The 20,541-nt window shown below is 51.8% G+C and overlaps 10 protein-coding genes across 10 annotated transcripts; 3 read left to right on the top strand and 7 right to left on the bottom strand.

Moving 5' to 3' along the window:
• Positions 1-315: 315 nt before the first annotated feature.
• On the bottom strand, positions 316-2,115 carry CTRU02_206746 (glycosyl hydrolase family 47 protein; the record flags this gene model as incomplete). The annotated part of the gene is made up of 1 exon (XM_036732403.1): positions 316-2,115. The coding sequence occupies one exon, from the start codon at positions 2,113-2,115 to the stop codon at positions 316-318; it is 1,800 nt and encodes a 599-aa protein (XP_036575878.1).
• A 1,709-nt stretch (positions 2,116-3,824) lies between these two features.
• CTRU02_206745 (short chain dehydrogenase) lies at positions 3,825-4,711 on the bottom strand (the record flags this gene model as incomplete). The annotated part of the gene is made up of 2 exons (XM_036732401.1): positions 3,825-4,360; positions 4,426-4,711. The coding sequence occupies 2 exons, from the start codon at positions 4,709-4,711 to the stop codon at positions 3,825-3,827; spliced, it is 822 nt and encodes a 273-aa protein (XP_036575877.1).
• Positions 4,712-5,434: 723 nt separating this feature from the next.
• CTRU02_206744 (NmrA-like family protein) lies at positions 5,435-6,358 on the top strand (the record flags this gene model as incomplete). Its single annotated transcript, XM_036732400.1, has 1 exon — positions 5,435-6,358. One exon carries the CDS (start codon positions 5,435-5,437, stop codon positions 6,356-6,358), a length of 924 nt encoding a protein of 307 aa, XP_036575876.1.
• Positions 6,359-6,531: 173 nt separating this feature from the next.
• CTRU02_206743 (haloacid dehalogenase) lies at positions 6,532-7,239 on the bottom strand (the record flags this gene model as incomplete). The annotated part of the gene is made up of 1 exon (XM_036732399.1): positions 6,532-7,239. One exon carries the CDS (start codon positions 7,237-7,239, stop codon positions 6,532-6,534), a length of 708 nt encoding a protein of 235 aa, XP_036575875.1.
• Positions 7,240-8,445: 1,206 nt separating this feature from the next.
• CTRU02_206742 (uncharacterized protein) lies at positions 8,446-8,879 on the bottom strand (the record flags this gene model as incomplete). The annotated part of the gene is made up of 2 exons (XM_036732398.1): positions 8,446-8,715; positions 8,832-8,879. 2 exons carry the CDS (start codon positions 8,877-8,879, stop codon positions 8,446-8,448), a joined length of 318 nt encoding a protein of 105 aa, XP_036575874.1.
• A 2,029-nt stretch (positions 8,880-10,908) lies between these two features.
• On the top strand, positions 10,909-11,712 carry CTRU02_206741 (phospholipase carboxylesterase; the record flags this gene model as incomplete). Its single annotated transcript, XM_036732397.1, has 1 exon — positions 10,909-11,712. The coding sequence occupies one exon, from the start codon at positions 10,909-10,911 to the stop codon at positions 11,710-11,712; it is 804 nt and encodes a 267-aa protein (XP_036575873.1).
• A 246-nt stretch (positions 11,713-11,958) lies between these two features.
• CTRU02_206740 (fungal specific transcription factor domain-containing protein) lies at positions 11,959-12,705 on the bottom strand (the record flags this gene model as incomplete). The annotated part of the gene is made up of 1 exon (XM_036732396.1): positions 11,959-12,705. The coding sequence occupies one exon, from the start codon at positions 12,703-12,705 to the stop codon at positions 11,959-11,961; it is 747 nt and encodes a 248-aa protein (XP_036575872.1).
• Positions 12,706-14,615: 1,910 nt separating this feature from the next.
• On the top strand, positions 14,616-16,208 carry CTRU02_206739 (alpha beta hydrolase fold family; the record flags this gene model as incomplete). Its single annotated transcript, XM_036732395.1, has 2 exons — positions 14,616-15,179; positions 15,234-16,208. The coding sequence occupies 2 exons, from the start codon at positions 14,616-14,618 to the stop codon at positions 16,206-16,208; spliced, it is 1,539 nt and encodes a 512-aa protein (XP_036575871.1).
• A 1,265-nt stretch (positions 16,209-17,473) lies between these two features.
• CTRU02_206738 (protein-L-isoaspartate O-methyltransferase) lies at positions 17,474-18,312 on the bottom strand (the record flags this gene model as incomplete). Its single annotated transcript, XM_036732394.1, has 3 exons — positions 17,474-17,612; positions 17,662-18,140; positions 18,211-18,312. The coding sequence occupies 3 exons, from the start codon at positions 18,310-18,312 to the stop codon at positions 17,474-17,476; spliced, it is 720 nt and encodes a 239-aa protein (XP_036575870.1).
• A 948-nt stretch (positions 18,313-19,260) lies between these two features.
• Positions 19,261-20,446, bottom strand: CTRU02_206737 (uncharacterized protein; the record flags this gene model as incomplete). Its single annotated transcript, XM_036732393.1, has 3 exons — positions 19,261-19,833; positions 19,919-20,353; positions 20,426-20,446. The coding sequence occupies 3 exons, from the start codon at positions 20,444-20,446 to the stop codon at positions 19,261-19,263; spliced, it is 1,029 nt and encodes a 342-aa protein (XP_036575869.1).
• Between the last annotated feature and the right edge of the window lie 95 nt (positions 20,447-20,541).

The raw sequence follows: 20,541 nt of genomic DNA, 5'->3' as shown, positions 1-20,541 counted from the left end.
AAACTATCCAGAGGTGAAGAAGAGCTAAAGTGTGTTGTTGGTTGGGGCTTGCTTGCCGGGTGGGCCAGGGGGTTGGCTCCGAGGGGGGTGACCTGCTGCCGTCATTTCCCGGAACCCGGAGCCGGATGTCGTCATCGTGGGCCGTTTTCCTCTGCCGCGCTTTGGCGAGGGCAGGCCAGCTAGAGCTTTTGCTCCTCTCTCCGATAGACGTGGGTGTCGTATCGACAGGGCGGGGGGCCCTGTCACCAAGACTTGTAACCACCTGGTTACCTCGTGAAAGCGGTTAGACAATCACGCGACGCTCGTCAGCTTTCATCAAATGGAAGTAGGCTCCTTTGCTGGCTTCTTTCTTCTCAGGGGGTGCGCCTCTGTATTCAAGACGAATTCGTCAAGACTGATGAGGTCTGGGGGAGAAAAGATGAGGTAAAAATACTTGAGCGTCTCCGACAACCAGAAGCTCTGTTTGCAAGGGCGAATTAGCATCACCATACTTTTAAATATACTTAAAAGAAGTGAGAACTTTACCTCCATGGAGTCCAGTTTCTCCGTTTCTCCGTCTACAGTGACATCGGCAATGGCCGAGTGGGCGTATTGCGTTTCGGTCGCCTTGACGATGGCTTGGAACATGGTCCAGGCAGTATCTTGGAACTCGCGATCTCCAGTTATTCTGTACAGTAGAAAGATGCTCTCTATCGCCTCGGGCCGAAGGATGTACCGCGGGTCGCGGGCATGCGAGAACCCTTTCTTCAGGGTGCTGTCGCCTTCGCGCTTCCAGCGCTCCTCGTCCCACTTACACCCTTTGAGCGAGTCGCAGGGTACCATGCCGAATATCTCGGGCATAAGCCCCGTGGGGAAGGAGGAGTAAGCCCAGCCGCAGCCGCGCGCCAGTTTCTTAGCCAGGACCACGTGTTCTTTAATGCCGAACAGCTTGCCGCCCAAGCCGAACATGCCGCCCACGAAACAAGTCAAGTGTTGGCTCTCCGGGTTACGTCTGACGTTGTTCTCGGCAAAAGCCGTACCGGCAAAGAGGATGTCTTCGCCACTGGGTAGCATGGGTCGGAACAAGAGGTACTGCTCAACCACTTTCATGGCGTCACGATACATCTTTTCATAGGTGGGGTCCGTTCCGCCAAGAAGAGCATGCATCTTGGGAAGATACTCGTACAGCGAGTCTGCGAGTGCGCCCAGGGTGAACTCGTTGTGGTTGGTGACGGACTCGTCACGAAAGTTGATGAGTGCCGGCCACATGCCTGGCAACTTAGTCTCGTGCTGCGTCCTTTCCAGGAAGAGCTTGACTCTCTCGATGGCGTCGAAGTATTTCGGATTCCCTGTCAGTTGCGACAGCCTCGTAAACTCGAGAGATAGCGAGCAAGGCGATGCTGAAGGGTCGTTCGTTCCCGCGACAAGTCCTCCGGTTTTCGCGAGATTGAAGTCTAGCCAAAAGGGGGGGATGCGATTCGGCGTATCGAAGGCGGCGTACAACATATCTCCCAGCTCAATCGCCTTGGCCAACAATACTGGTTCGCTGCTGAGGTCGTAGGCGCTCAGCAGCCCACCGAGGTGGCGGATAGTAGTCTCGAAGACGTTGATAGCCGTTTCTTCGGTCTTGTCCCAATCCATGGCTCCAATGACCGGCAAAGCCGACTCGAACTCCTCGCGCAGGTCCATTATCCACAGAGTATCGAGGGCGTCGACAAGAGTAGCCGCATAGCCTCCAAAGGTATTCTTGCCCTTGGCAGTGACGGGCGCAAGCTCATCATACTCCCAAGCATACTTCTTGTAGCTGCTCCAGCTCTTCACAAATGCATCTCGAACCGCGAGCCGTCGAGACTCAGAGAGCGCGTCATTGGTCCGCCCACGCTTGGCGCTTGGCTTGAATTGTACTCTGGGGAGGTTTTTCGGTTGTTCGGTCGGCAGATGGTACATCGCTTCCGGAGCTATGGGATACTTGTGCTGATGGGTGGCCCAATCAGAGCTGCTCTTGAAAATAGGAATGTCTGCATGGCTGGGAGTCGGTTGACGGCTGGACGCCGAAGAACGGAGGTTGTGGAAGACGAAGAAGCCGAAGAGAAATACGGCGATGACTATGAACCGCCGCTGTCGTCGATTGGCCATGTTGTCATGACGGAGTGGTCACCGTGATCGACTGCTGGCGTTAACTTATGCTCTGGAGAGCTCTGGCTGGACAGTTGCGATTGGGCGTCGAATCCATGGTAGCGATGTACAAGCTTAATACCAGCTTCCCCTATCTATCTGAGTCGCTGCTCGTGTCAGGAACCGCGACGTGGCGCGTTGATTTAGGTCCGTCGGTACGAGATCAGCCATGTCGCAGCCCAGTTTGGATTCGTCTGTGGCCAGAATGCAACTCAAAAGGACTTGGGACTGGGGGGATGTCCAGGGGTAATGGTGGGACCAGACGCCGGTGCGGATTCCCGAGCTAGCGCCCAGTCTCGTTTGCCGGGCTTATTTAGGCCGAATCCTGGCAATCATGCGCCACTTAGGTCCGGCCCGCGCTGTGCGTATTGCATCACTTAAGCTTTGTTTATGTAGTCTAGGGTTGCGAGCCTTGAGTTGATGGCCCATGCAATTAACTGACAATTGCCTCTATATCACAAGGCTCTGGCCATTCCTGAAGTTGTTGATCATGATGTGCAAAGAGACTGGCAGGACTTCTAGGCTCTGAGACAAATCGTCAGCTGTCCCATGGGGCATGCTCTGATATGCCCTGTAACAGGCTGCCTGCGTGTCAAATGAGAGGATTAGGCATTGAAATGGTGTGCTGCACGGCATGATTTCGTGGTGTTCCGATAATGCCTAGAATCTTGGATTCAATGCTTTTTTTTTTTTTTTTGTCTTTGCCATTCTACGCACAGTTTGCATATTTGTATCTAAACGCCTTTTACCCTCTCTGATAGATCATTGTCCGAATTCAACCGAGTGCCGGTGTCCTGTCATCTTCACAGGCTGAAAGTAAGATTGAAAGTTTATCGCTAAAATGAAAAGTGACCAGACTGGTTAAAGTAACAAGAAACATTGAGACACGATATGTGTGGCAGTAAGTCGTGTCATCATGGGCTTTGCTACCTCAACCTTTCAAAGTTGATCGTAGTACAAACAGTTATTTTTCCACATAGACAGTAAGCCTCATATTTTCCAACAAGAGAATTGACAGTGGGGTTATGGATGATTTATGTATCTCCCACTAGTACCATACTTGGCATATTTGAGCACCAGGATTCTGGGCAAGCACAGAAAGCATAAGAATTAGGTTTGAGATAAATCCTTGTCAAAGTGCTTCTATCATTCTCCATCATATAGATTCTCCATACATGGAGAAGACCATGCACGAGGCTTCAGCTGATGAACACTTTGGATGGGGGATAATGATGGATACTGGTCACTGAGCGCCTATTCATCTTCACTAGACTCGAGATGTCTTTAATTTTGCTCTAAGGCTCCATCTCAAGCCACGATACACCGGTGGCACATCAATAGGCAAGGAATGTGGCCGGAAGGTGGCAACTCTAGGCCACTCTGAAAGGTGGAATAACCGCTGTGTAAGATGCAATCCTCTATTTCTGTAATGGTTTGGACCCCTGTGGGGCAAATATGACAGCAGACATAACTGACCATTGAGCCAAACGGCCCACCTATGCTAAGGTATTTCGCAAAAGGTACGTAACAACAAGCTACGTGCTTGTGGTTCTGCTGTACTTAAGTATGGTGGCATTAATGCGTGGGCATAGCTCATGCCACACAACCGGGCATAGCCCGTAACAGTTTCTTTACTAACACCCTTTCTATTTTGCCAGTGGTTGGTTGTTTTACCATGACTGAACGCCATCCTGACTAACAATCTTGCCGACATCGGCATCTCGCTCTCCCTCGATTACTCGCTTGATCAACTCGCCCCCACGACTCGGTTCTCCGGCTCCCATTTTCTTCAACAGCTCCTGGTTGCCTCCTAAATTGGTCGCCAGAAATCCAGGCGAGATGCACCAAACCTTGACGCCGTCCTGCTTGAACAACCAATGCCAGCTCGACATCACCATGTTCAGCCCAGCTTTGCTCGAGCGATACCCGACTACTGACAGAGGCTTCGGCCATCCTGCAGGTGTAACGTAATTAGGTAGATGGGGCATCAGGCCACCTTTTTCCATGGCAGTCAAGTTGGACAGCCCGCTGGTGATGAAGAGAAGACGGGGATCAGATGACTTCAATAGCAGAGGTGCAAAAACGTAGGTCATGACATTTGCACTCGATGTGTTGACGTCAAATGCCTTGTTGAAAGACTCGCGGACACTTGCGATGTCAACTTCATCAGATTTAGTCTTTGAAAGAGATTGGTCGAATGACGCGCCTATGATATTTCATTAGTTTGACTGCCTTAGTTGTTCGATCAGTTTCTCATTGGCAGATCCTTACCAGCGTTGTTGACCAAGACATCAAGCAGGCCGTGCTTTTCGTTGACTCTTTTGAATGCATTGGAAATAGCATCATCGCTTGTGACATCGATCTCGAGAAGCTCTAACGAGCTGGATGTGGAAGGGAATTCCTTCTTGAGCCGGGCAATGGCTTCTTCTCCCTTGCTTGCGGATCTCGATCCAAATAGAATGTGGTACGACTTGGGGGATTCCAAGAGGAATCGAACGGTCTCATAGCCAATGCCAGTATTGGCCCCGGTGATGAGAAGGATGCGTTTGGAAGACATGACGAATATGCTTGAGAGAATGAGTAGGCTAACAGTTGTTGAAAAGAGAATCGATGCTCAAAGTCCAGGCTGTGAGTGGTTCTGAGTGGCAGAAGTCAGTCTCATACTATGTCTTATATAAACCAAGACATTATCGTCGTTCTCATCGCACACTTTACCATCTCGCTCGGATATAAGATTCTGGGCTTTGCCCTATGCCGAACGTGTGCCAGTGTTGGCGGGAACTTCGTCCGCCTTGGCAGTTATTTCCGTGCTTCAATTGAAGCCGAAGACGCGAGGTCATAACACTTTTCATCTTGGCTCGTAAAGCAATGGATCCCGGGAATAAGAGCGCCGGGTTAAAAAACATGGCCCGGGGAACTTTTGGCTGCATGGACTCCCCCCGGCGCTGTCCCGGAGGCTCTAAATGTGCCGGGCAGCATACGTATAACTTATCGCGAGAGCACTAACAGTACACCAGCAATCATAGCAGGGGCCGGGATTATAATCATCGCTTGCATCATTGGCTACGTATCCTGCCGGCGACCCAAACGGGTGAAGCATCCGGTAAGTACCCCCCGATCACCGGCGGGTGGTTGAGACGACTACGGAATAACATTCATCAAATCACCCGAGCCACCGTAACTTTATTGTACGGCATCCAACAACTTACCCGGATTTGTGGTTGAGGGGTTCAATTGTACTCTTACAAGGCCGACTCCTCCCTTAATTCCTCCGCCCATAATGGCAACAAAATCTGTTCTTCTCGTCGGCGCCAATGGCACCTTGGGCGCCAAGATCCTTGACGCTCTCGTCGCCTCCAAATCCTTTAAACTCAGCGTTTTGAAGCGAGCGGGGTCACAAAGCACCCCCTGGTATCCTCCTGACCAAGTGCACGTCATTGAAGTTGACAATGACCTCTCATTCGAGGGATTAAAGAGGGCTTTCACTGGGCAGGACGCCGTCATCGTCAGTTTTCGCCTGCGCAACCTTGACCAGCACCTCCGCATCGCTGAGGCCGCGGAGGCTGCGGGCGTGAGGCACTTCATCCCCGCCGATTTCGGCAGCATTGACGCCGATAACCCCCGCGCTCGGGAACTCATCCCGCTCTACCGCTACAAGCTCGCCGTGCGACAAAAGGCACAGGAGCTGGCGGACAAGAATGACAACTTTGCCTGGACTGGCATTGTTTGCGGCCATTTCTTCGACTGGGGCATCAGGGAAGGCTTCTTGCACGCCTATCTGGACCGAAAGACGATTGACATCATCGACGGCGGCAACCTTAAAGCATCCGCCGCAACGCTGCCTCGAGTCGGTGAGGCAGTGGTACGCATCCTCAAGAAGGGCGTGACTGAGGAGACAAAGAACAAGACGCTGTTCATTCAGAGCTTCTGCATCACCCAGCAGGAGCTCATTAAGAGCCTGGAGAAGGCGACAGGGGCGAAATGGACAGTAAACGATGTCGATTCCGAAAAGTTCATCGCAGAGCACAAGGAAAAGGCGGATGCAGGCGACCCCGAAGCCATCGAGGACCTTGTTTTCGCTGTCGGTACATTGGATGCTGACTGGACAAAACGCCCTGATTTCGCGATGAAGACTCTTGGTTTCGAGGATGAAGATCTAGATGCTGTGATTGCAGACATTGTAGCTAATCCTACCGGCCAGTAATCTGTGAAAAGCGAAAGTTAAGGATCGCATTTAACTCCATGGAGAATCACAAGAACCTAATGATTTCATGCAATCTGATTCAGAGCCAACCCAGAGAAAAACAAGATCACATTACAATAAGCTGGCCAGTAACAGTTTATTCCCCTATCGCTTGCTAAAATCAAGTACCCGACCTATAGCTTCTCGATCGCAGCCGGTAGTTCCGTCATGTCCTTTAGAAAAACGTCGAATTCCTTCTCAACCTCTTCCGTGTCCTCATCTATATCGTCAGTCCATCGATGAATGTAAATAGTCTTCATTCCCAGCTGTTTGGCCGCCCGCAGATCATATGCATGTGCGGCAACCATGACTACTTGTTCTGCCTGAAGCTTGACCAACTCTAATGCCTTTTTGTACGCATCGAGATTTGGCTTGTATAGGCCCAGTAGCTGGCTGGAGAATAGCATGTTGAAGGTCAGCCCTGAGGAGCGAGTGAGATCAAGCTGAAGCCGTGTAGTACCATTGGCGTGAACAAAGACCTCGAGACCGAGGTCTTCCCGTACACCTCTTATTGCTTTCTCGACTTCGGGCCAGGCAGGCTGGGAATGCCACGATTCAACCATGCACTGTCTAGTATTGGAGTCGAGAGCGGATGCATGGCCGGGCGACTGGTTCAGAACCTCATCGAGAACGCGTGCAAGGGTCACGTCAATATTTTCTGGATGAAGACCCTGACGGAAGCGCCTGTCGTTTTCGATAAAGTATTGTCTGCGCCATTCCAGCGTGAGCTTGGAGGCTTCATCTTTGGGGACAGTAGACGGCCAAGACTGGACAACGCTGGAGTGCCAGTCAAGACAAGTACCCATGAAGTCAAAAAAGACGGCTTTAAACTTGGCTGGCATGGTAGAAACTAACTTAAATTTCTTCAGATGGTGGGTATTGTTGTTGACCTGCAGCTTACAATGCTTTGCCAAGAACGAGGGGATTATAAAATCTTAATTAGTGTTTTAATCTTATAGCCTTCATCAATTTCTGAAAGGCGTCAAATGTCGACTATCTGATTAGTATGCTGAGGACGTTCATGTCTTTGAAGGGCGCGTTCCACCCAATCCTTCGAGTGATGCTTAGTGAGGGGAACCTCTACGATCAGCGGATGCACCACTGAACCAACCCTCTTGAATTCCTGTTCTCAACCTACCAATCAATTATAGAAGGCGAGAAACCAAGATACCGCATACACACATGTTTTCCCTGCGATTATGGAATTGGCCAACCTGACCGCCTAGCAAAGGCCACGTCCAAGTCGACATCTAATGAGAATTGCGTCTTCACCCCTCTTACTAGTGTACTGATTCCGCATAACAAATTTTGATGAGTTTCTGCTTCCAACCTTTCTCCGTGTTATGTTATTTTTCATTGGCGCTTGCCTTGAAATCCGCCTTATGATCATCAAATCATACACGCATGCGCGCTAAAAGCCACTTGGAAAACATCAACTTTATACTTGCTACAGCCGAAACCTTTTACTTCGACCAGCTCCAGTTTAGCCATTAACTAAAACAACCAGCTTCAATATCTACCAGTGTGTATCGTACCGAATAATCCGGCTTTCTACGTGTTGACTAACAACAGCGTCTGATTTCAAGCTAACTGAGGCTTTTTTTTTATCAGCTAAACTGTCTCTGAACTCGTCATAATAATCTACGATACGGATTCCGAGCAAGATGGTTGCAGGCCAGGATAGTTCCTGAAAGTGTTCAACCTCGCCAGTTTATCAACATGCATTCATGTAATGTAGAGCATCCATCTGCAGGTGTTTCAAGAGATTGTAGTATCCCCGCTCACTTTAATGAGGTTAATCTGGTAGGAGGGTGGTAAAATGCCCACACGGACGTTCTCTTCACAGACAAGACCATACAACGGATTGTACCATGGGCTTGGGTGGTGCAGAAAAGTAATTGGGCATGGTTCTCTTTACAAGCACGCTAAGATGGTTTGATTGCAATGAGTTTGTCTCTTGAGATAGATTTATATGCTCAAGCCAGAGTTCAGAGCGTAAGACAGCATTCTCAGCAGTTTGATATTGAATTCTAACCCGAAGCCGACAACTAGATTGAGTAGCAGTTGCCTCCATATTTGTATCCCGTCTGGGGGCCAGTCGATCTGCAGCAAGCGGCATACGCACTGATATACGAGTTCAGGGGGTATCCAAGCCCATTTGTTTGGAGGATGCACTGCTTGTCGGCCGACCAGGTGCCCTTTCGGTCTTTTCCGTCAGGGAAGGTAATGCCATCGCCGGAAACGCAGCAGGTGTTGGAGGTTACATCTGGGTCACCGAGCTGGCTCTGGTCTTTAGTGCAGTAGCACTTGATGTTGGCCTATGCGACGTTCAAGTCAGTTCGGGATATCTCAAGGGGTACAGAACTACCAAATGACGCAAGTTGTGTTGGGCAAGTTAGGGGGAGAGATCAGAGATGAGTTTAGGAGTGCGTACATAGGCAACACTGGCCAAGCAAAGAGTGATAACGGAGGACAGCTTCATGGTGTTGGCTTTAGTCAAATTGCTCTTGCAGTCGGTGAATGTAGCTGTAAGGTGCTTTTCTGAAAATGTCCGCAAGGCACCAAGATATCAAATGTTTAAGGACACAAAACTTCGCCTGCAGTGTTGATGAAGAATTATATGGGGAAGAGGGGAGAAAATGTTGTGTTTATCGATATCTGGTTCAGAGCATGTTTTTATATCCCCGAGTCTACGTCTTGACGGAAGTGCTGGAAGCAACAAAAGCTTGATTTATTGAAAGACATGGGTACGAAATGAAACCGAGTTATGCCCATGCAACTTTCCTCTTGCAGAAATGTTCAGTCTGCTTCTGTAGAGTTCACTACGATTGCCTAGTTTAACTTGCTAGCAAACTGTACTTTAGTGCAAACTCCACTGCAACGGAACCATTGCGGTGTCGAAGGACGCGGTAGAGGCAGCAAGCCACCGTATACCGGCAGTAGAGACTCTTAGAGCTATTACGGTTCACGTAGATGTAAGACTTCAAATTGAGATATTTAACTTGAGCCTGAATTGCACGCAAATGCGTCAGTCGGAAAGAGGAGGTTTGTTGTTTGTGTATTGTCGGGATACTCTTACTATTCATCTCAGCGTGTCTCATTTATCATGAGAGACGCCGAGCTTACTTCAACCAGACACCTGGCAGACACCTGGGAATTAAAATCATCCTAAAGAGGCGGGGAGAATGAGGCTTGTTTTCGCTAGCGAGTGCCATGCAACAGCCTACCGTCTTTTGCTGGCTAACCAGGTGAGGTAGATGCTTTGCAATCTCCCCATTGCAATACAGGCCTCTGGTTAACACATCGCATAATTGTTGTCGGAATCTCGGCCATCAACAGAGCCTGCCATATAAATATGGTTGGGCTAGCTTGAGGGCAAATAAATTAAAGTGAATAATCATCCCCCTCAACTTCGGAACTGACAGGCGGTCGCTAGTATAGCCACTTAATGTAATGTATGGCTTAGATTAACTTTCGCTCAATACCCGTTGAAGACTTTGAATCTCGTAATAACTCCAACTTGACAACGTGTCCCCACAGCCTCACGTCCGATGCAGCCATTGTCGCAGTATCAATTCTTAATTCCCGCATGCCACGCCTTTTCCCCCTTGTCTTCCTTCCTATATCGCTGCCATCATCTGTTCCATTTCTTCCAACCCCATCTGCCCATCTGGGCTACAGATGCACACCACTTCAGTGAACATGCGCATTTGTTTCGGGAACGAGGGTCGCCAAACATTGCTCTTCTCCACGCTGCATCGATGGAATTACAATGTGCCTAGCCAGAGAAAAAATCCGAAACCGAATTGTCCGTTATGAGCGCCACTATTTTTACTGCCATTACCCAGTCTTCCTTCACTGCTATCATTCTTGGGGGCTTCCGGCCAACTTGCATCTCCTATTACCCCTGTCAGGAAGACCAACATGGTGGAAAGCATCTTAACTTCTTCATCGCGCTGATAGATGCCAAATGCTCCGTCTTAATTACCGGTGATAATACCCTTCTGGATCGGTATGTGAGCTGTGTCGGAGTACTGGGTGAATACCATGATTCTAGTATCGGAAATGATGCAACCGCCGTACGTTCGTCGAGGGGAGCTGAGTAGCTCGTGTTGCTGCCTAAAGCTGCCTCTGTAATGTATTAGTCAGGCGGTCCGCAACGGTGTACCACTGCGCTGAACCGCTGTAATTCCACCACAAGCAATTTCATCGATGGGCTACAAGTCGATATCCTTTCACCTTTGATGGTTTGCATGATTCTTCCATTTACCCCTTTACTTTGTGGCTTGCAAATGTCGATTGCCGCGTAGTATTCTGGGTGTCGTGATCGCCCGTCGGAATCGACTGCAGTGTTGGTGAAGCAAAGATTCAAATAAGCTTCACAGACTGGAGGGCTACCACTTACCTGTCGCCAGACACAAGAGCACATTACCGATTTGCCTGATCCACATGGAATCTCAGCTTGGCCACCAAAGTAGACAATCTTGACTTGCCTTTCATCCCTTACAAAGATGGGTTTTGAATTGCACACCGTCAGTCCTAAAGAGGGACACACGCACACGCACACCGTCATCTTCCTCCACGGCAGGGACAGCGAGTGTCAAGAGTTCGCGGATGAATTCTTCGAGAGCGAAGCAACTGAGCCGGCCGGCCAACCGCGGACTCTTGGAGACATATTTCCAACCTTCAAGTGGGTGTTCCCTGGCGCATCGCTCATCCACTCTGAGCGTTTCGGCGTGCCAATGTCCCAGTGGTTCGATATCTGGTCTGTCGAAAGCCCGAGCGAGCGATCTGGCCTCCAGCATGCTGGACTCGTCGAGAGTGTAGATTACGTTCTCAAAATAGTCGACCAAGAGTCAGCCTTTGTGCCCTGTGAGAACATCTATCTGGGCGGCATCAGTCAGGGGTTTGTCACGGCGGTCGCGGCCTTCTTTGCCGGGGACCGGAGGTTTGCAGGTCTCATCGGTCTATGCAGCTGGGCGTTACCGGCATTGTCTGGTAGCCATGAAAATGATGGCTCTAGCGACAACGCGCTTGAAGGCATTCAAGCAGCATTCGGTTGGAAGACGACGGCGGTTTCGCGGGAAAAGCTGCGGTCGACTCCCATTTTCCTCGGCCATGCCGTCGATGATGATGTTGTGCCGATAGAAAATGGGAAGGCACTGCGTAGTTCCCTTTCAGCCGTTCTCGGGTCGGATATTGAGTGGCACGAATATCAGCATGGTGGCCACTGGATCAACGAACCAGAGGGCGTTGATGACATTGTTGGGTTTATCAAAAACACCACAAAGGTGGGTTTCATAGAAAGCATGTAACGCTTATTTTGTAAATAGACCAAAGATGAAAATTATAAAAGTAAACGATGCAATAGCAGAACTATCAGGCGATGGTGATTTGCAGTTAAATGGAGAAAACCACAGTTGATTGTAACTATTTCTATCGAGCCATCACAAATGAAACCTATCTATGGGTATGAGAAGCATGTATCGCGAATTACAGACTGAAATCTACTAGCACAATGAGAGGCGTGTATGTCATGAACAAAAACAAAACGGCTTGACTTAGTAGGTAATGGTCGCGACCTTGCGAACATACCGGTCCTTTCCGTCCTTGTTCAAGATGTTCTCAAACATCCACTTGCCGACATCCTCGCGGGAAATGGTGTACCCGATAACCAGGTCCTCCACGCCCTTGACGGGGTCTTCGACGCCGACCTTGACCGCACTGCTGGGCTCTTCCTTTCCATTCGTGAGGAAGCTGGCGCGGAGGACAGTCCAGTCCTCGTCGCTGGAAACGAGCAGCTCCTCCATGGCGCGCTTGTCCTCGTGGGGAGTGTGTAGCAGACCCTTGTAGAGGGGGTAAATGACGAGCGGCGTGTCTCTCCCAAACTTTGAGATGCCGGTACTGCTCTGTCCGATGACCCGCGGGTTCCCGGAGACTTTTTTCTCGGTACGCAGAGTCTTGATGGTGTCGAGCAGGACGGTCATGCCCTTTTCGCAGACGTGGACGTCCTCGAGGTTCATCTTGTGCATGTCGAACCAGGCGCCGATGGTGGAGACGACGACATCCACGAAACGGGATGGGTCATGAGATAGAACGAGGCATTTGGCGATAGCCTCAGCATCGTGGGCGTTGCCTTCAACGACGTGGAGTTTGGGGTAAGTCTCGGGAGAGAGAACGGCAGTCAGCTTGGACGGTGTACGGCAGAGAGCGATGCATGTGAAGCCGGCGTCGAGAGATCGGCGCAGGGCAGAGAGGCCGCAGCCACCTGTGGCTCCAAGAAAGAGAAGGGTCTTTGGGGATTGCATGTTGGCTGGTGGTGGTCTGTGATGCGGGTGATAAGATCCGAGTACGGATGCGAGGTACGAGTCCGGGCGCGGTGATAGGAACCGGGAGGGTCCCGATGGATGTCTGGGCGTGGGAAACTGACTGGAATGTGTCTAGGGAGTTGGGTAATATGAGATGAAGTGGTGCTCTAAAATAGAAAGCAACTCAAAAGAGGCAAGCAGATGTTAATCGTTTTGCTATGAAGTTGTTTGATGATATTTGCCTGAGAGTGAAGAAGCTGATTGAGGATGCTGATGGCGATGAAGCTTTCGTTTTCATTCAAGAGGAACACGAAGCCTTTTATCTTTTCTCGAAATGCACTGCAAGGCAGCATAGTAACATACCAAAACCCCTTGCTCGGAAGGAAGAAGCTTCATGTTGACCCGAATGGCCGCGCGTGGCTTGCATGTCTACCACCAAAAAGCAGTTGAATGGATCAGGCCCCGGACGCCACGATGGTGTTTTGCGTTAATAAATGGGGCTTTTGGGACCGTGAAGTAGAAAGACGGTTGGAATATTCGTCCGCCCAGTTTGGTGGCGCCCAGTCAGCGCGCGGGGATACGCAAAGTGGGTCAAGCCACAATTCTTATCGAAGGATATGGGTCTCTGTGGATCCTCGGGGACGGCAGAAATGGCCCACCTTCCCAGTCTGCTCACGTGAGTGGCTTTTTGCTAGTACAGAAATAGTCTAGTTTCACAAGGCCGATGTCCGACTTTAGTGGGGCCGGCAAAGCACCTGTCTCCTCTTGCCGGAATGGGAAAGAGCATCGTTGCGGCATCGTTTGCTGCCCTTTCCTTTGCTGTTGCTGTGACTGGCTGAGTGTTTCTTCAACGCATCAACACAACTCCACGACAACAATAACAACAAACCACGTCTTTTAGTCAACGTCTCCATAACGAAACCCTGCGCCTCACAAGATGATTCTCTATGGCTTTGTCTTGTTTTCGAAATTGTGTAATAATACCGCCAACACACGTAAAAAGTCCACTATCAACCCATAGTTGAACATCAACAATCTCTACATGGCATCCTCCAGAAAATCATTATAACCTCTTCCTTCTACCATCACGACACCATACTGAAGTCACTGCAGAAATCCGTGCACTCAATCTAATGAAACGAACCAGACCCCGTCTTCGTCTTCGTAATTGCTGTCACTCTCCAGATGGCACATGTCGGCTAGATTGGCAGCCCGACACCTCCACTGTCGGGTTCAACCCACATGTCCCTCCGGCTCGCATCATTCGCATCCCGATCGGGCAACTGGCGTCGAGTTTTTCATCATTCAATGGGCACGGAGGCATGCTGGATCGCAGACTCAACCACTCGGGTCATCGATCACGGCTTACGAGACAGGCAAGTCCCTGCATTACATCGCAGCTCGCTTCCCCAAAGCCAACCTTTCCGCACAGACGGTGACGTTTCGCTTCGGTAGAGGGGTTCTTTTTTGCGTTGGGTCTTTAAGCAAACTCCCGCCACGACTCGTCCATGTCTCTGCCTCTGCGGGCCCTATCCGCCAGGTCGGCACGGCGTCGTTTTGCCTTCGTCTGATCCTGGCTGCAACCTCCTCTGCAGCGCACACGTCGCAGGGAACCCTTTCTGAGCTTGTATTCCGCCACGTTCACGAATTGCAAATCACAAGCGTGGAGACAGAGGGAACTTTTCTTCCCTCGGCCGGACCCTCCATCTCCAGGCCCGACCCATGCCACGTTTCGAAGATCTCTGACGCAGCCCTCGAACGTGTCGACTTTTGTTGTTGTTTTCCACAATATAAAGATGGGCTACAACACTACCTATCCCTTTACGATCTAGAGTGTGACAGACGCCAAGCGATTTGACAGATCGACCCTTTGAATCCTAATTTCTAACTCCCGCCTCGAACCCTTCAAGATGCTCGTAGGAAAGTCAGTTCCCGAGCTCATCTTTGTGCGGTCCATTGTAATCTTTTTCCAATACCTCGGGCTGCTGTGTACCCTCTACTTTTGGTTCATCTTCGCCATCGCAGGCGTGCCAGGCATCGCGCACCCCTTTTCCATCCTTGTCGAAGTCGTCGGTGGTATCGACATCCTCTTTTACTTCTTCGTTTTCCTGCCCTTAAAATCCCGCCTTCAAAGACCAGGTTTCGACGTCCAGACGCTCTCCCAGGCGGAGCGCAAGCAACTCTTCTATAAGGGCCTAGACCACGCGCCGGACGTCGAGCAGTACATCCGGAAATGGCACAACAACGCCCAGATCGGCGACATCCGCAGGGAAAATGTCAAGGACTGGTTGATGTGGGCGTTATTCGATAAACAGGGCGATCCGGGCGAGTTTGACGCCGAGCTCGAGGAGTACATTACCGACGCCGAAGAACGTGCCGGGGTCACCATCAAGAAAGGCTTTGGCGATTCTGCCCCGATTCGCCTCAGTTTCGATCCCATCAGCATTAGACATCGCAGCTGGATTTTCTACCTGGTAAGCTCTCCCCGGCCAAACACTGTTTACATTTAAGCTAAAACGCCGTCCCAGATGATTGGTTTCCTCGACTCCTTGGCGGGCGTTGCCCTCGCCATCATGGGCTTCACGTTCTACCGCGAACCCCGCAAGGCCTTCTTCTCCAGCTTCCCGCTGAGACCCCAGACGCTCTTCGCCCCCAACGAGTCCGCCAGCTCGCAGATGAGCTACTACTGCCGCCCTCACACCTCCAAGACCCAGCGCCCCATCCTCTTCGTCCACGGCGTTGGCATCGGCCTCCTCACCTACGTCGTCTGGCTCTGGTCCATCCCCAAGGACGTGGGTGTGCTCTGCGTCGAGGTCCTGCCCGTCTCCTCGCGGATCTGTAAGCCGCTCCCCCCGACCGACGAGCTCGTCGCAAGCATGGACGCGATCATCAAGCAGCAAAACTACGAGGACTTTGTCTTCGTGGGCAACTCCTTTGGAACCCTCTTCATCGCCCCGCTGCTCAGGGTTCCCGACCTCGCCAGACGCATCAACTCGGTCGTCCTGATCGACCCCGTCTCTCTCCTCCTCCACCTCCCCGCAGTCGCCTACAACTTCACGCGGCGGACACCGAAATGGGGCAACGAATGGGAGATTTGGTTCGTGGCCACGGACGCGCTGGTTGCGCAGACCCTGGCACGCCGCTTCCGCTGGCAGGACTTCATCCTCTGGACGACCGACCTGCAAGGGAAGCGCACGAGCGTTGTGCTCGGCGGCGAGGACTGCGTAACGGACCCGGACGCCGTGGCAAGCTACGTGTACTACGGCGACCTCAACTACAGCCGCGCCGACAAGCACGAGTGGGCGACGACGCCGGCCAAGTGGTCCGGGGAGGGCGAGCTGGAGCTCATGTACCTCGCGGGTATGGACCACGGACAGGCGTTCCTGAGCATCAAGCACATGCCGCGGATCGGCAACGTCGTGATGGAGTACACGAAGCTAGACGGCCGCGCGGTATCGAGACAAGCGGAGATTGTAAAGGAGGAGGAACAGAACCAGATTTAAAAAAGAAAAACGAATGTCATGACTTATGAGGAGAGGGGCTTAGGGGGCGGCGTTCTATGCACCATGGGTTGAGAGGTGATGGGCTGGAACCTACCTGCCTTGCATGTTAGCATATTTATATCCAATGCTTTTTTGAACTTGATTTTCTCATTTTTTTGGTTGCTGAAACTTACAAGGCTTGTGATGCTATGCTGATGCTTTCCCTTCATACTCACTTATCCCCGTTAAAATGTACGTAATGGTGAGTTGTCGCCGTTCTGGACGGCCAGCCGAGTCGCGCGTGCGCCCTTCATGCTCTTACTGAGAGGAGTATTGGGAACCTGACGTCGGAGCCACCCTTGACGATGGGGGCCACATCGAGAGGCGTTACCATATAAAGATGTTAATGCCAGTGATGACAACAAGGACCAGACCAGCGCAAACACCTTGTCCGTTTCCATCTAACGAACCCCCACATGCAGTCGCATCATGATAGTATCCAGCGCAAGCTCCTATACATCCGTCCCCGTGAGCCACCGCCATTCCTTCATATGGCTGTATCCAGGCATGTCTCGGCAGTAATCAGGAAGGAGTAGCCCACGGCAGTTTACTTACCAGATGAACATGGAGTCGATAGCCTCAAACAGCTCTCCGCAGCACGGCGATCCCGATGTGTGTCTTAACATTATATACCCTGCCGTCGCTATGATGTCCCTCTGGTGCCCGCACGAGTTACACAGCACGGGAGAAGTATATACCGTTACTAAGCCGCCGTCTCCTTCACAAGATCGCCAATGGTATAAACGTCTTGAGCCTCCAGCAGCCGCGATCTAATCGATGCAGTAATTCCGTGTCTCGGGGGGAGGGCGAGTCGATAGCCGCTAATGCAGCTGCATCTGCAGAGCCCCACAGACACCTGCGATCTCCGTCTCCCCTGTCTGTCTGTCATCCGTGTGAATCCCTTCAGACCCTTGGCGAGATCGCGTGATGCACAAGCCGCTTGGACGCAAAGCCCAGAGTCCTATACAAATTCGGGCGAAGTTTCTCATGTCGATCGCTGCTGCAGTCGTGGAAAGAATGAATTGAGACTATATATTGACGGTTATGCTGTACTCGGTGAAAAAAAGGGGTATACAACTTCCAGCGGCGAACCAATAGCTCCACGCCCATTCCCTTTCTTTGGTCCGCCGCCAAGCGGCAGGGCTACTTCGAAACAAAAGAGACAAATGCACGCCTGAGACACACTTTTGTCTCTCCAAGATGCGAATTCTACCCGAGAATCCGGCTCAAGTCTTCGGCGCATCCGTCAGAGGCACATAGCGAACGCCAAACAGCTTCTCCTTGACGACCGACCCGTCCTCCTTCTTGTCAATGGCCCAGACGTACTGGTCGTACCCGTTGTCATCCTCGACGGGGATGAACATCCTATCTTGATCAGTAAAATCCCCCAAAAAATTAACAATAGCGGACTCACCTCCCCGGGGCCCGGAGCTGATCTACCAGCTCCTGGTGGAGCTCCACCGCGGCGGCCCCAACATGGATCGCATCCCATCCGGTTCCCGCTCCCTCCTCTCCCTCCCTCGGCGCCTCTACCCATCCCTTCCTGCCGTCTCCGACGCGGAACCTCACCTTTCCCCCGTCCAGCAGCGTCTTTCCTTCTGCGCTCTTCCCCATGTTGTTCTCACCGAGATCTCTCAACGCCTTTATATGTTCCAACCCGACGACAAGGCCCTTGGTCCCAACGAGCTCGGCGAGAAGGTGTGTAAGGTATCCTGACCCGGATCCGATGTCGAGCACGCGCGGGGCGGGCCTCGTCGCGGAGGGGACAATGTAAGGGAGGAGAGACTCGGCGGCGGTGGCATGCATGTGCGGCGCGGATATGGTGGCCCGGTGGCCGATGGACTGGGGCGAATCTTCGTAGGGCGCGACGGGGGCGTAATGTGCGCGGTCGACCTGGCAAGTCAGTATTTGAGCGCAGTCATGATATATAGTATGAAGGGGAAAGGGGGGAAAGATGAGGTACCTTAAGGAAAGCATCTTTGACCCGTTGATCTTTGATGAGACCGTGCCGCCACATATTCTCGACGAGGTCCTTGTTCGTTGCACCGGAGCTTCTCCAGGCCATTTTGAAGTCTAGAATGGGGGTCTCGTGTATGGTTCGAGTGGTGGTTTTGGTTGTTGAGCTCGGGAGGAGCTTGAGAGCTCTCCTGGTCAGTGGGAGTCGTGGAATCGTGGTGGCGTTTAAGTCGATGGCGTGTAAGTATGTGTGTGAGATAGTATTTGTATCCGTAAAGAAATCAGGGAATCACCATATTCTTACAAAATATGGTCCCCTTGAATAAACCAAACAAATATGGGAACAAGCTACTATTAAGAGTTGTAGAGGCGAAGATGACTTGCTATTGCGTGGAATGATGCAAGCTCCCTCTTCCCCCCTCCCCTCCGTTCCTGCCGAACCCCTTCAGGTGGGGAGGGGCCCTGCACCGGCGGACCGTTACAGCAGTTACAGCAGCTGTACGACGGTCGTAACCACTAGACCGCCGCTACCTTCCCTTCTTCCCCGGGTTAGGTCCCCCCCTCCCCCATCGAAACCTTGTCGATAAGCATTCCAGAGGCTCCAATGAATGCGAACGCTAAACTCTCAACCCCGCCCGGCGGATCCTCCCGCTGTAACCTTTCCATATGGGCTGTTGTGCATTTCCCCTCACCAACAGACGATAGTGCTGTAGGATACTGGCGGCTGTTGTGCAGTCATGATCACGAGGGCAGAGGCGGAACAGTAGAACACGCTGGTGAAACGAGTTGAGTCGCTCTCTATTTCACTTCTTTAAACAGAGAAAAAAAAAAGTTGCTCAAAACTTCGGTATCGATACCGAGAGAGGCTCCATGCCTCTTTGGCCATATATAGATAGATTACCCTGCGCCTCCATTTCCCATTCCCATTGACACCCAAACAGCTAGACGCAAAGAAAACAGCAGATGCCATCGTCGTGGACTCTTATAGGTCCAGTAACCAAATGATGCAAGGCACGAGACTGCGTGCCGTCGTAATGTGCTCGAACAAATGCCAACGCTATACCACTCTCTCCGTCGACTCGCCCTCAGCGATGATGGGCACGGGCAGACCACGGTCCGGGCTCTGGAGGACCAGCTGCTCGTGACGCCGCGCCTTCAGGTAGTCGCTTACCGACCTGATGAGGATAAACCAGCCCACGACCATGAGAATATACGCAATCCACTCCTGTCCGCTAATGTCTGCCACGCCGCCGCCCTCGCCTGTCACGGCGTTGGGGTCAAAGTTGTGCGAGTTCGGGTCGGGGGGTGCCGCGTATCCGTCCTGGCCGTTCATTTTAGGTGGGTGGTCGCCTTCTGTTGGCGTCTTCATGTAGAAACCATATTGAATTAACGTAATGCCAAGGCCAGCGCGTGATCCGTTCTTGGCGGCGTGAGTCGAGTGGAGGAGGTAGGTGAGAATGAAGCCAACGATCTGGAAGGACATGGAAATCATGCCGTTCCAAACGAAGCTGAAGAGGGAGCCGACCGGCATGCCGTCAATGTAGACTTCGTCAGGGCCGCCGAGGCCAGGAGCCAGGATCGTCGTTTCCCAGTAAGGGGGCGCCGCATCGGCGGCTGCTTGCTCATACGTCTATGATGATTGTCAGTCAATAATTCAGTCTTGCGATACGGCATTTGTACTGCCGTGGGGATAGATTGAAACGGGCTGCACATACCGGAGGCTGCTCCTCTTTGACCTCGCTTCCGCGCTCGGGCTTCGCCGTCAGGTTGGAGAATACGCCCTCATTCTGAATTCCGCTACCGTAAATGCGGAACGGCGTCGTAGGGCCGCCTGGCGTCGCAGTGGTCGGGGGAAGCTGCGTGACATTTCTCTCGGGATTGGGTCTCGAGTCAGAAGATGGATTACGTGATGCGGCAGAAGCCTGGGCGGAGTCGCGGCGGACTAGACGCTGACGATCATCGGCGTCGTCATCGCTGTCGTCGCCATCGGTATCGAATGCGTCGGCAAGGGTCGGGTCAACGGGGCGACGTTCTCGCGATGATCCTCTCGAGTGGAAAGACGGCGGTGGCGAGTTGGGAATGGGTTGTGATTGTCTTCTTGGTGGTGCCGAGTTGGGGGCGGCGAAGTCGTCTTCGTCGTGGGCATTCACCTGTAGTGAGAAATGTCAGTTGGAAATGTCACGGCAATTCAGTAATAAACCCAGAAAAAATAAGAAACGTACCCGCTCATAACCTCCAGCCATCTTGACAAATGTCGGTGTTGGTGTAGTTGTTGAAGTTAGGTTCTTGGAGGTGGTATTTTCGAAACTGAGAGGATTCGGGGTGCCCCTTTCGCCAC

This window comes from Colletotrichum truncatum (assembly GCF_014235925.2).
Source record: "Colletotrichum truncatum strain CMES1059 chromosome Unknown Contig_0003, whole genome shotgun sequence".
NCBI classification, from domain to species: domain Eukaryota; kingdom Fungi; phylum Ascomycota; class Sordariomycetes; order Glomerellales; family Glomerellaceae; genus Colletotrichum; species Colletotrichum truncatum.
The sequence above is the reverse complement of the archived record's forward strand: the minus strand, read 5'-3'. Positions and strand labels throughout refer to the sequence as shown.